The sequence below is a fragment of the Pygoscelis adeliae genome, unplaced genomic scaffold, assembly GCF_000699105.1.
Source record: "Pygoscelis adeliae isolate BGI_AS28 unplaced genomic scaffold, ASM69910v1 Scaffold47, whole genome shotgun sequence".
NCBI classification, from domain to species: domain Eukaryota; kingdom Metazoa; phylum Chordata; class Aves; order Sphenisciformes; family Spheniscidae; genus Pygoscelis; species Pygoscelis adeliae.
The window spans coordinates 2,105,738-2,118,643 of record NW_008825255.1 but is presented as its reverse complement, the minus strand read 5'-3'; the positions used below and the strand labels follow the sequence as shown (position 1 = coordinate 2,118,643).

The 12,906-nt window shown below is 41.2% G+C and overlaps 1 protein-coding gene across 1 annotated transcript; it reads left to right on the top strand.

Moving 5' to 3' along the window:
• Positions 1–190: 190 nt before the first annotated feature.
• On the top strand, positions 191–11,587 carry SKP2 (S-phase kinase-associated protein 2, E3 ubiquitin protein ligase). The gene is made up of 10 exons (XM_009329457.1): positions 191–222; positions 300–562; positions 2,116–2,227; positions 2,511–2,654; positions 3,237–3,371; positions 4,707–4,805; positions 6,335–6,462; positions 8,105–8,156; positions 8,866–8,973; positions 10,149–11,587. The coding sequence occupies exons 1-10, from the start codon at positions 191–193 to the stop codon at positions 10,360–10,362; spliced, it is 1,287 nt and encodes a 428-aa protein (XP_009327732.1). The 3' UTR covers positions 10,363–11,587.
• Positions 11,588–12,906: the final 1,319 nt, after the last annotated feature.

The window sequence follows — 12,906 nt, the reverse complement described above, 5'->3', positions numbered from 1 at the left end:
CGCCTCCCCGGTCGGCTTCTTTCGCCGGGCCCCCCGCTCGCCCCCTCGCTCCATCCGGGAGCGGGGCGCGTTTGATCCCCGGCGGGTCGTTAGTGTGAATCCGCCTGACCGGGCACGTGCCTCCGCTGCGGCCGCTGCTCGTGCTTCCGGCGCCCACAGTTTTAATTCAAGTTACTGCCCTGCCACGGGGATGTGGGTTATGTGTGACCGTGAAACGCTTCCGTACGGGGAGCCCCATCTTGTGTTTGGCGGCAGCCTGGTGGGACCTTCAGAGCCTCTGGGTTTTGCTGTGTCTGCAGAAAACACCTCCAGGAGATCCCATCCTCCAGCAGCAATGTCTCCACCAGCTTCACCTGGGACTGGGACTCCAGCAAGACCTCTGAGTTTCTCTCGGGCATGGGAGTGTCTGTCCTTAAGAAGGACAAGCTGGGCAATGAAAACACGCCGCAGGACCTGCTGGTGTCATCACCCTGTCCTCCTCAGAAACGGCAGAAGGTGAAAGAGAAGGAAAGGGACTTTGTCATTGTGCGCCGGCCTCGGCTGCTTCGAGAGGCGGAGTCAGGTACCATCACCCCAGTCCAGGTTTTGTTTGCCCTTCAGTAGGGATGGAGAGTGGGCATGACAAGTCATTCGTACTTTATTCTTTGCCTTTTTTGCTTGTTCCCAACAGAATATCACTTTTGTAGCTAGTGGCTTTCAGGCTTGGGCTGATAAGTCCTGTTTTATGTAAGCCTTTAAGCAAAGGTGGTGTGTCCGGCTCCAGAACTGTGGCCCATGTAAGCCATGGTTAGCTTCTGCCTAGCCCCGCCTGCCCCTGTCTGTGCGCCAGGGGTTTGTGCTGCATGTCCCTGTGTCTGTCTGCTCTTGTTGCTTGGATTTGGGTGGCCCCTTGGCCCAGCAGGGCCCTGAGCTGCATCTGTCGCTCTGCCCAAGGGACCTGTTCCAGGAGATGTTTTGCCACATCCTCACAGAATACAGCTGTGGCTGCCAGATGAATATGGACTATTGGTGCTGCTGTCCCCAATATAATTTTGAAACCCGGGGGTCTTGACTTTTGTTTTTTAACTTCAGCATCTAAGTAGTAAGATACTTGGTCCTCAAGACCAAAGGGATCCAGATCCACATCTCTTGCAGTGCAGGCTGAGGTATGCCAGAGGGGCAGCATCTCTCTTCCAATTGGAGCTGAGCTGTGAGCAATGCAAGGGACCCTGCCAGAGAGCTACAGGGAAGGTGCAGCAAAGGGTGTAAGGGTCCTGGGCTGGAAAGGGACTGGCGGGGGAAGAGCAGGGCTGTAACGTGAGGACCTGGAGCACTTGAAGAAGGGGTTATAGGATGCTGCGTTCCTTTCCCTGGTATCAAAATGTGTTTTCAGTCTGCAGTGACTAAGGAATGCAAAATAAATAAACAGCTCTCTCCAGACACTAGGCTGTCATATGAAAGGTGGGAATGCCCTCAGACAACCCTGCTTTTAAATAAGGTAGGGTGCTGGGTCATAGGCAGCTGTTCTTGAGCTCCACCATCCAGAGATCTCCCGTGTGAATGGCAACGCCTTGTGGAGCCCTGTATCTACTTGTGAGAAGTTGAGATTACACCACATCCTTTCAGATAATTTGGGGGGGGGGAGGGGAGGGGAGTTAGCGTGCGTGTTTTAAGGAGCAGTTTGCAGTACCCGCTTTTCTCCATCTACCATGCAAAAGCATATGTCACCTTGGGCTCCCTTCTGGCATCCTGACATGCATAGGAGGGATGGGTATTTCGGGGGGGGGGGGGGGGAAGAGGACTGTACAAGCCTTAGGATACAAAGGAAGTAACTGAGATGCTCTTGTTTCCAAAATGAGTATGTGAATAAAGATTACTCTCATTTTTCCAGGGAAATTCTTTTTCCATAGCTTCAGTATGTATACTAAGCTGATGTTATGGAAAGCTTTGCGTTTGCCAGTCATACCTAGGCAAAGATGGTAATAACGTCTTCCCACAATGGAGAGCTGAAAGGGGGAGGAGTAGTGGGCTGATGTCTGTATAGCTTAGAGAGAGACTGTAGAGGTGCTTTTAACAATGGCATCTGATCAGCAGGCAAAAATGAACCAGCTTTAACTAGAACATCTTTCCCTAAAGGTGTTTCTTGGGATGCACTTCCAGACGAATTGCTTTTGGCAATCTTTGCATATTTGCCCCTAAATGACTTGCTAAAAGTTTCCCTGATTTGCAAGAGATGGCATCGTCTTTCGTAAGTATTACTTCTCATCATTTAGTACTAAGAAAACCTTTGCTTCCATAGCCTCTTATATGATCTGGTTCTCATCTTGTTTATTCATGTAAAATTCAATTTATGCTGTATGTGGGTTATATGTATGTATAATCAAAAGATGGCTCATCTATTTTAACATTAGTAAATTCTATTAAATAGCTTTCCCTCCTCTCAGTCTTTTGTGACATTGAAAACTTTCTGTGGTTGTACTCATAGTTCTGAACGTTTCTAACTCACTAACAAGTAAAATTCTGTGCCTTAGGTTTGATGAATCTCTCTGGCAGACTCTCGATCTGACTGGTAGAAATCTGTTGCCAGGAGTGATTGGACAGTTGCTGCCTGCAGGTGTTACTGTATTCCGCTGCCCAAGATCTTGTATTGGGAATCCGTTGTTTAAAACAAGCAAGTAAGGCTTTTTCTGCATGTTCTGGATCCTGAAGCCACATCTCAAATATTCACAGTTTCTCTGTGTATTTTTGGTTTTAAGGCTTCCACCAGTAGTAGCGTTTATGCTGTCTCTGGAATGTGGAAGAGCTGATCAATGGTTAGGCATGTGTTCAAATAGGAGGATCTGCATTCACCTGTCAGTTATTTAAAACCAAGTTAATGTGATTTTTTTTTCTTTTTAAGTATCAAGCACCATCATCCACTTGCAATTTATATCTTGTAGAACCAAGAATTGTCAGCATGTTCAACATTTTTATATGGGAGGCTTAAAAAAATTATTTAACTCCAGCAGGCTAGACTTTCAGGTGTTATGATGAATCCTGTAAATGCTTTGAAGATAAGCATTCTGCAGTTTTGGCTGGCAGCTTAGCAGTAGGCCCAATGAGCTTAGTAGTATGTCCAGTGTGCAGCTGAATACAACAGTATAATTATTTTCTGCAACCTTTGCACATTTTTAGTGTATGAGGTATATTTATGGTATGAGGAATTTGTGGAGCAGGTTTTAATGCAATTTTAGTAACCTGCCTTTCTCCTTTTTTAGACCTCTCAGAGTTCAGCATATGGATTTGTCGAACTGCACAGTGTCTGTTGCAGATCTCCAGAGTATTCTTTGTCTGTGTGAAAGGCTGCAGAACCTCAGCTTGGAGGGACTAGTGCTTTCTGACGACATCATCAAGTGAGTGACATGTTTGGGAATATTCACTAAATACCTTCTGTTTGGTGCTATCGTTTTGTGCAGACTAGTGAAAGAATGCAGCTGAGGGTTCTTCATTGTGGGAGTCTTTTGAAATGGCCAGTTTTAGGCACCTAACAGAGCTAGCTGGCAGGCTAGATGAGCTGCCTCTTGCCTCTCTATCCTCCAAGAGATGAGGTGAGGAGGAAACACCCCTCTGGAAGAGTGTTTCTTGGTGGCTTTTTTCACTCCCCAGGGTAGGGGGAGCCTGGAGAAACTGCTCATCTCTTTCTGGGGTTTGTGTCCATTGGCTGTTCCTGCATCCAAGCTCTACAGCAAAGCTACTTTTATTTTCCCATTTCTGTGCTCTCAAGAGAACTTTGTGTTTGGCATACAGGTTCTTTTCCATTTTAAGTGGTCTCAGCAGCTCTCCCACCACATGTTCGTTGTGCTTCTGCGCTATTTCTCACTTCTTTGTTGAACTTCAGTCAGTGTCTGGAAAATTATAGATACTGTCAAGCCAATGAACTGTTGTTTGGTTAAACTGGAAAGACACTAATGGGTGTGCAGTTCAATCACATTGCGTGATTGTGGAGGTGCCAGGGACCATAGGTCAGATGGCAGAGACTTTGGGTGTCCTGCTTTCTTCTTTTGAGCTTTCTGATGCCTTCCTCACACCGGGGGTGGGGGGGGGGACGACACCAAAACAGAGCACAAAAAACCCAATATAGTTTGGCTTTTGATACCAGATAAAAAGTATCTGAAAATTGGGTACTAATTACGCACCAATGATGGAATTTTATTGCCTTGTGTACAGATGTAGATACTGTGTGTAAGCTTTTTCCCAGGTTTTGCCAACTGCATGTCTGCTGTAGCCTTGCAAACATGCATTCAGGTGGATGCTATTTGGACACGTGTTTTGTTCTGCAATAACCTCCGTCTTGCAGAGGGGTGGCTTCAGAAATGAGATTATTGCTTTTTCTTTTGCAGAGGTGTAGTCATCTCTAAGCCATGGTGTGTGTTTAATGGCATACAACAGGAAAAGGTGAAAAGAAATTGTTTCCTTTTAAACTTAGCAGTTTATAAATATGCAGACTTGTCAGGAATGTCAGGTAAATAGGCAAGTATCCCTTTTGAAGTTGTGCTGTGATGCAGCAAGTAGAGTTGAGATCCCTAGTGACTCTTAGGTTGGTCGGTTTACTAAAGATGCGGTGCTGCATGTTTAACATAGTTCAGTGCCCGGGATCTTACATCATCTTACATACATCACACATCCTAGCAATGCAAGCAATGTTCCAACATTTAAATTCTATGACTTTTCTTTTTTCTTCTCTACAGGAGCATTGCTAAGAATCTCGGTTTGATGCGACTAAATCTCTGTGGGTGCTCAGGGTTTTCTGCAGAAGCCTTGGAGCTGATGTTGAGCAGCTGTTCTATGTAAGACAAATATTTTTTGCTATTCCTGAGATAAAGGATCCTTTTTATTTTTTTCATAGGCATCCCAATTGTACTTGTCTCTAATACCTTTTTTTATGAGCCTGTTTCTGCTCCTAAATGCCTAACAGCTGATTATTAGCTGAATAGTCAGTTTCTTTCTATCAAGCTATTTTCTTCTTTAAAAGAAACTCATGAAAAACTGCTGAGGTACATCTTGGCTATTAATCACCCTTAAAGGAAGTCTAGTTGGTGGGTAAACCCCATTTATGTTTTATTATCATGTAAATTTGATTTTCTTAATGAAAGCAGTATGTGATCCTCACAAAGTGAAAGTGTGTGTTTTGAAAACTGAAAAGTGGAGTCCCAGAGCTCCCTTTGCAATCAGAGTACAGCATGAATGGCAGAAAACACTGTGCCTTTCCATCCATGATAGAATAATCCTTCAGTAACCTTCTACTTTATGAAGCACTGTGTTCAGATTGACAGCTCCAGTGATTAAACCATCTGCTGGCACGAAGTCACTGAACTGAGCCCCAGTCAGTCTGGGATTTATATCCTGATCTTTCTGCTGACTTCCTGTGAGATACTAGACAATCTACTTAATCTTTGTTTCTGCAAAAGCATGTTTTTAATCAATCTGCAAGTTAGTGGACAAAGCCTTAATCTTTCTCTGCCTCCCATGGGTAGATAATGCTTTCTATTGCTTGGTCTGATTACTTGGACCATGAGCTCTTTAGAGAATGGCAGTCTGTACAGTGCACAGTGAATAGCAGATGGCAAACCTGATCCTAGGAATGCTAGTGGCGATTTAACTGCTTTTTCATTTACATAAAGATTGCCAGCTAAATGCTCTAGTTGTGCTGTTCTCTGTGTCTTTGTCCTCTGGTTACATCTACAGCACCTCCACACAAAACAAGTACTTTGTCCCAGCCCCAAATGGTGATAGGCTATAGGTAATCAAACACGTAAAGAGAGTTAAGGTCACAGCATGGCAAATGCTTATATAAAACTATGAAGTATTTTACGCTAATTAGGATTAATTGGTCATCTGACCAATGCTAATAATGGATAGCCTTTTCCTCTCAATGTGAACATCTGTTCAGTAGTAACAGATTCAGGTCACAAACCCAGAAGCAAGATGAAAAGACAGTGTCTCCCCATGGCAGTCCCCAGGAAGAATCATTTCATTTCCTAAGATACTACTGAATCATTCCAGTTGGAAGTGGCCTTGGGAAATCACTTTAACCCCTTGCCCTGAGCAGGGTCTAAATTCAGCACTGGCGAGGTTGATGAGGACTTTTCTGGCTGGATCTTGAAATCCTCCGAAGACAGATTCCACAGCCTCGCTGGGCTAACTGCTCCAGTGCTTAATTATTGTCATAGCAAAATTTGTAGTCATGAATACAGGAAGTTGGTAGTAGGTGTGTTAAAGTTTTTGCCTTAAAAGTATCAACTGTAATAGATAATATCAGAACACAAACTGTATTTCAGTCATTCTTCCAAACAACTCTTTGTTCATTTGTGTGTAGGTTGGAGGAGCTGAACTTGTCCTGGTGTGACTTCACAGCCACCCATGTCAAAGCAGCAGTCAATCATGTTACTTCAAAAGTAACCCAATTAAATTTAAGTGGATATAGACAGAATCTACAAATACCAGGTAAATAGCAGCATGGCAAACCTTTATTCTCACTATGGGATAAAGCAGCAGGCTTTGTTTTCTTCTGGTTAGCATCTGCTGTGTGCATAGAAAAACCCTGCTCTAACACTTACTTTGTGCTCTGTATAGCTTGATGTTCTTGCTATCAGAGAATTTTGCTCATGTCTCTGGCTTACCCATGAGGGTTGAGATGACTTGTCTTCCAAATTTAAAAATAGTCAGATGAAAGCTCATTTCATCTTCAGTTGAGAAGTATAGCCCTTACTTCAGAAGTAAGTCCTGGAAGCAGGATACGCTGGGTCCCATGTTCCACTCTCAACTGTGAATTAGCCTTCCAGATACTGTTCTTGGAACCTTCTTAAGGCTTCTGCTATTGTGGCTGCTGAAGGCATCTTCCAAAAGAGAACAGTCTTAGTAACTACTTGAGTTTCAGCCTGACACGATGTCCTACAGATACTAGTTAATTTGGAAGCCAAATAATCTCAGTAATCAACTATTACTTGCTAATAGTTCTAGGAGGGAAGGTTGGGTAAAGTTGCAGGGTAATAGAAAATGCGGAGAAATCTAGATTTGGAGAGAGGGCACAACAAAATGGACAAGAGCATAGGTAAAGGGTGAAATGGCTTTGGTGGTAAAGAAAAATTAATTTTCTCAATGAGCAAATGTGACGATAGGGCATTGGCTGACAAGCAGGTAAGTGACACACAGGCTGTGACCTCTCTTTTTTCTGTTTAAATGTCACACAGACCTCAGCATGCATTCCCTTGTGGGGAAATACACCAGTCTTTTTATCTCAGCCCAAAACCCATAAACAAACATACTACATAATCTCCTCCAAATCAGGAATTTGAACCTTCTGTTGATCTGGCCATTACAGACAATGTGTGGAGCTCTTCTGTTTGCTAAACACTTTCTATGAGTAATTTTACTCTGTTTCAATGCAATTTATAAGGCATAAGATTTGAATAGTTCACTAATCATAATAATTTAGGTATTGTTTTCTTTAGTTTTTGCATGCGAATTCTGAAATACCAAAATCTTCTTGCATGTTGTTTAACACCTTGCTAATAATAGTGGCCGCCTAGGTGATATTGGAGCCACAGGTGATTCTATGCTATTTGCAGACAATGAAAAGATGGTCTCAAGAACTTCACACTTTAAATCAGGGAAACCATAACTTTCTGTCATGAGGGAAGAACTTTCCGTGGGTAAAATAGAGATGCCTAAAGAACTTGATGCTTTGAAACGGTATTGGATATGTGGATAATTTTTTGGTATTTTTTCATTACATGTAAGAATTTCAGGCATCTCACCATTACTGTGTCTTGGTAGATTTCTACAGCAGTATCATTTGAATGATTTACTTGCTAAGTTGCTGGTGCAATTGACTTTTAGGGACGCTTCTTTGCAGTAAATGGATCTGTTTTGCTGAGGGTTAAAAGAAGTCCCTGTAGGGTATCTTGACAGGCAGACTATATGCTGTAATTCTTAAGTGTGTATCTTTTTAACAAAAAGTTGTGTTCCAATTGGGGGGTTCCAGTAGAGAAGATATAAATGAACATATATGGAAGTGAGTAGGCTGTATAAAGCATGTTTGTCTTGTTACTGAAAGATAGACTGACTCTGTGTGACCTCTTCTCAGATGTTAAAACACTGGTGGAAAGGTGTCCTTTTCTCGTCCATTTAGATCTAAGGTAAGAAGACCTGTGCAGTTGGTCCTTAAATCCTTATGGTTCAGGAGATTGCCAAGTCTGTCGTGGTGCAGTAATTATATAGCAATAATGCATGATTGTGTAGGGTGCACAACCAGAAAATACTTTCTATGCTAAACTACAAAAGCTTTGCTATCTGGCATGACCTAATCTGGAGCAGGTAACTAACTTGAAGATTTCTTTGTTACCTCAGCATAAATGCTACATACATATGGGATTTGTTAACTAACAAGCAATTGTAGTTGATAGGTAGAGTGGAAGGAAGCAGTTACATGCATACAGTTTATAAGCCTAGCATCCTAGAGGGCTTAGTTCAGCTCTGGTATAAACTTGTTTACTTGGCCATAGAACTGTAAAAAAAAAAAGTGTATTTTGCTTTTGACCCAGTCAGTTAAAATATTTTGAAATCTTGATGTGTAAAGTAATTGCCTTTTCATGGCATAAGTTCTGCTGCAGAATATCTGTCTGCAGAGAAGCTTCTTCACTTGCCCTTCAGCGAAAATCAAAATCCCTCCCCTGCAACATACACACACACACACGAAATGGGTTACTTCCATACTGAGCAAAAAAAATACTTCAGTGGTAGAAAAAGAAGTTGATATTTATTAAATTTCTCAGCCTGAATTTTGGAAATAACAAATTTACTTCTGCTTTATACTTAAACCTCTATTTCATGTGCTCTCATGTACAGTGACAGTGTGATGTTGAAGCCTGAGTGCTTCCAGTATTTTCATCAACTCATCTTTCTACAACATCTGTGTCTTAGCCGATGTTACCAGATATCACCTGCTGCCTTAGTGTAAGTAATCTCTAAATGGCTTTGGTTTGCTATTCATACAGAGGATAAGTTAAACTGGCTTTATTTTAGGTTTAGAATTGCAAGTACTGTTTTGAAAAACTTACTGGTATGAGGAATTAGAAAAGGAACTGAGATAAAATAACCTGACTGCTAGAGCATGTACCTTCGAGAACCCAGGCTGGAACTAAAGGTATCTGAGATAATCTTTCCACTATGTCAGTCTGTACTCATGGATCTTCCTGCTCAGTGCATGCATCATGTCTTTCCTTAATGGCATTATACTCCTGGGATTTGTTACTATGAGGTACAGCTGGAGGTTCCACTCCTGCCAATGACCAGTGTTGGCTTTCAATTATGCAGCAAGGAAGGTATCGTCCTTTGGAAAAGTTAACAGAGTTGACAGTACTTGCTGACTAGCTAATCTGCTTATATTCCTTTGCTTTTGTGTGCACCTGTATCAGTTATTGGTTGCAACTGAAATACAGCTTAGAGTTACTTGCTTTTGAGTTTTTTTTTTTCTGCCTTTATTAGTATAGCAGCTATCCATCTTAATCGTCTCAGGAAGGATGTCGATCCTGAGGAAATGGTCAACAACAAGAAAAAGATTGTGAGAGAGGAACAGGACTATCAAAATGGGAATCTGAAGAACCTTTTCTGTAGCAGCGTGTGCTGTCATGATGATAGCTTCTGTGTCTCTGCCTTTTGATTTTTGTCCAATACTTGCTTATAGATACATAGGTCACACGATGACTGGGCAAACATGAAGCAATCAAGAAGCCAGGGCTGGCTACTCACCAAAACATCATAACAAATTGGAGACTGATAGTACCTAGGGGCTTGTGTCCTCTGAGCCACATCCTGAAATTTCATCAGGGGCAATTCCTTCCACGTGTTCTAAATATTTAAGTCCAGGGAAATGAAAGGGGAGGAACCAGTTTGTTTTCACTCTGAGAGAGAGAACAGCAAGAAGCAATTTATTCAGCCTGTTTCTTGAATTATCAGTACAGAGAACTAGTTTCAATTAAATATGTGCTTTTTAAAAGTAGGATGGGGGATTTAGCTTAAGTAGTTACATTACTTCTAAAAAGATAGTAGAAATGCAGTTATCTAGTTTGGGTACAGACTGGAAAAATGTTTTCAGGTTCATGATAAATTTCGTATTTTTCTCTTTCTAGAGAACTTGGTAAAATTCCAACATTAAAGACTCTTCAGGTGTTTGGAATAGTGACTGATAGCTCCCTACAGCTCCTCAAGGAAACGCTTCCTGACATGAAGATCAATTGTTCACACTTCACAAGTATCGCAAGGCCAACTGTTGGCAGCAAAAAGAATCATGAGATTTGGGGCATCAAATGCAGATTGACGCTGAGAAATCCTAGTGGCTTATGATCATGTACAATGCACTGGATGTGATGGACACACTGTGTGTAGTGAAGCTCCTTAAGAAGCAGAGTGCTGGAGCACCTTTAATCATAGTACTGTTATTGTAAAAAGCATTCTAACTTGGTCTTATGCCTTAATGTAATGTCATAAATGTTTACAGTATTTTTTGTACTTAAAGCCTTTAGAAATCTGATGATCTGGGAGCAATTACAGAATTTTTCTTCGTCTTTTTCACAGGGGATGTTTTTTAAAAAAAATACTATGAAACAATCATTGTAATTAAACAAGGTCAGCCCCTAGCAACTGTTGCAGGTTCTGATGCAGCTTTTGTTGCTCTAAGATGTTCTAAAGGTGCTTTTGGTTAACTCTTCCAGCTCTACAACTCCTGAAACGGCTTGTAGAGGTGCTAGATGTCTTAATAAGGCTTATTAAGGAATTGTCTTCGTCTGAGTTTGCAGAACTCAAAATGAATAATGGTATTAAACCTATTCAAATCCTTAATTGAACAAGATGTACAGTAAGATAAGAAGCTACCCACTGTTTGTGAGAGGGACAGAGGACTGAGTCTGAATTCACCAAACCTGAAAACAGTAAATAGGGGAAGGGATGTCTACAGAAAAATAGCTGAGACAGCTCGATACTGTACAAGTTAAGGAGCAGTATAAAGGAGCTACAGTGAAGTTTTTGTTTAGCAGGCCACAAAGGTAACATCTGCTTTTAATATTCTTCACTGTTAGCAAAATATAGTCTGAAAAGCCCATTCAGAATAAGCATCTGTAAAAGTAGGTGCTGGTTATCATTTCATGTTGTGGTGCTAGGTTTTCTGATTAAGTATTACAGAACCTTAATGTAGCTTCTGTGAACTTGATCTCAGATGAAACTTCTTAAAAATGTTCTCTTACTTCCTTTAAAGATTAGGATCTTTCAACTGCAACTGATAAATTGGCAGAAATCCTGCAGGGGGAGGGCTCAAATGGTTCTAGATCTCAGACCAAAAACAAAACATGGGACTGCAGTGTAAGAGTGCTGAAAGGAAGAGATGCTTTGGTGCTATTAAAAGACATCAATTTCTCTTTTATAATAGCTTATGCTTGTAGTATGATTTCAATTCTTGTCTCTGTAACACTAACCACTACTGTCTAGTGTTGGTTTTTTAAAGTCATATGAAAAGCTGAGTAACTGCCAAAAAAACCCCCCAAAAAACCTAAGGATAGGGACAGGTAATGACTTTGATCTGGGTCTATCATGAAGGTCCTTGTGCATAAGCCTGGAATGTCCCAGCAGGTCTAAGTGTTAGTTGAGAAGTCCTAGGGCAAAACTTGCACCCTGTGTAGGGCATGAACACGCTGTTGTTCCCATGAATGCAGTAAGCAAGCAGGTGGTGAATTTATTCATGGATGTTTAAGGTTAGCCTACAGCATTACTGTAGGGCTTGTTGCATAGGTACAGTGTTTCCCACCTCAATCTGAAGAAAGAGTTCAGGAATAAATACCTGGCAGTACAGAACAGATTAATTGCTGTGGAAAGATTGATTGAGTACTAGTATTTGATATTTAACTTGACTTTCTATAGTAGAGCAAATACAGTATTATCTTGTTAATCTAAGTTGTCTTGTTTTTTATTGAATTTAACAGATGTAACACTTGAGTCACTAATGGGCTTGTGCCCCTTGCAGAGGAGTTAATGGGCAACATACCTTGTGAAAGCTGGAGTGGAGAAGTTATAGGAGGTTGGAGGATACTGGATATTCTGCTTCACAGTTTGCAGCCTTAGGTTTATGCCTTAAATTACTTCAAGAAAAAAAAGTAAATCTTTGCAGCGCAGCACGATTTTAAATTCTTCTTCCTGTGCACCATGTAACCCCACACAACTTCTCTTGCATATAATAACCATCTAAGGAATTGCTATATTGTACAAAAAAAATGGATGGGACGCTTTCCCTGACTTGCCACCAACTTTGTGTCATGGGTTTAAAAAGAAATTTGTCCAAGCAGTCTTAAACAATGGTGGTTTAGAAGACAGGGTGTTATCACCAATATGTTTAGCATTTAATAGACTGTGCTTTAAAACCCTGTACAGAATTGGGATAGTCATATGGCTTTAGCTAGAAGCAATAGTCCTGAACTTGGTTTTTTTTAAGTACCCAGACAAACATTTCTATTGCAGGTCTCTTGGTTATGATGGCAGCTGTAGCAGACACATAATGGAAGTCCTCTGGATAAGGTGCATCACTGACCTTTTCCTAACTGAAAAAAGTTACGTGGGAGCTCCAAGCAATCCATACCAAAAACTGCTACATAGATAAGTCTCTGCATTTTACCTAAAGCATGAAGGCTTAGAAACCATTATTTAAAAGAAACTGCACAGTAAGTGAGAAGCCGAGCACATGAAACACTTCTGAAACTTGAAATAAGGCACAGGACAGCTTCATGTATCTTAAGTTTTTAATTTTTTATTACATAATGTATAAACACCTTTTTTAAAAAAGCAAAGAACGACAGTTCTAGTTTAGCAGAACACAGTGTGGGCTGGCACTAAGTGAAAAGACCA

Excerpts from the sequence above, each read along its gene's own strand:
- SKP2 (XM_009329457.1), top strand. The coding sequence starts at position 191 with ATGTGGGTTATGTGTGACCGTGAAACGCTTCC. Across the intron at positions 563-2,115 it reads GCTTCGAGAGGCGGAGTCAG|GTGTTTCTTGGGATGCACTT; the intron begins GTACCATCACCC and ends CTTTCCCTAAAG. Across the intron at positions 8,157-8,865 it reads CTCGTCCATTTAGATCTAAG|TGACAGTGTGATGTTGAAGC; the intron begins GTAAGAAGACCT and ends TCTCATGTACAG.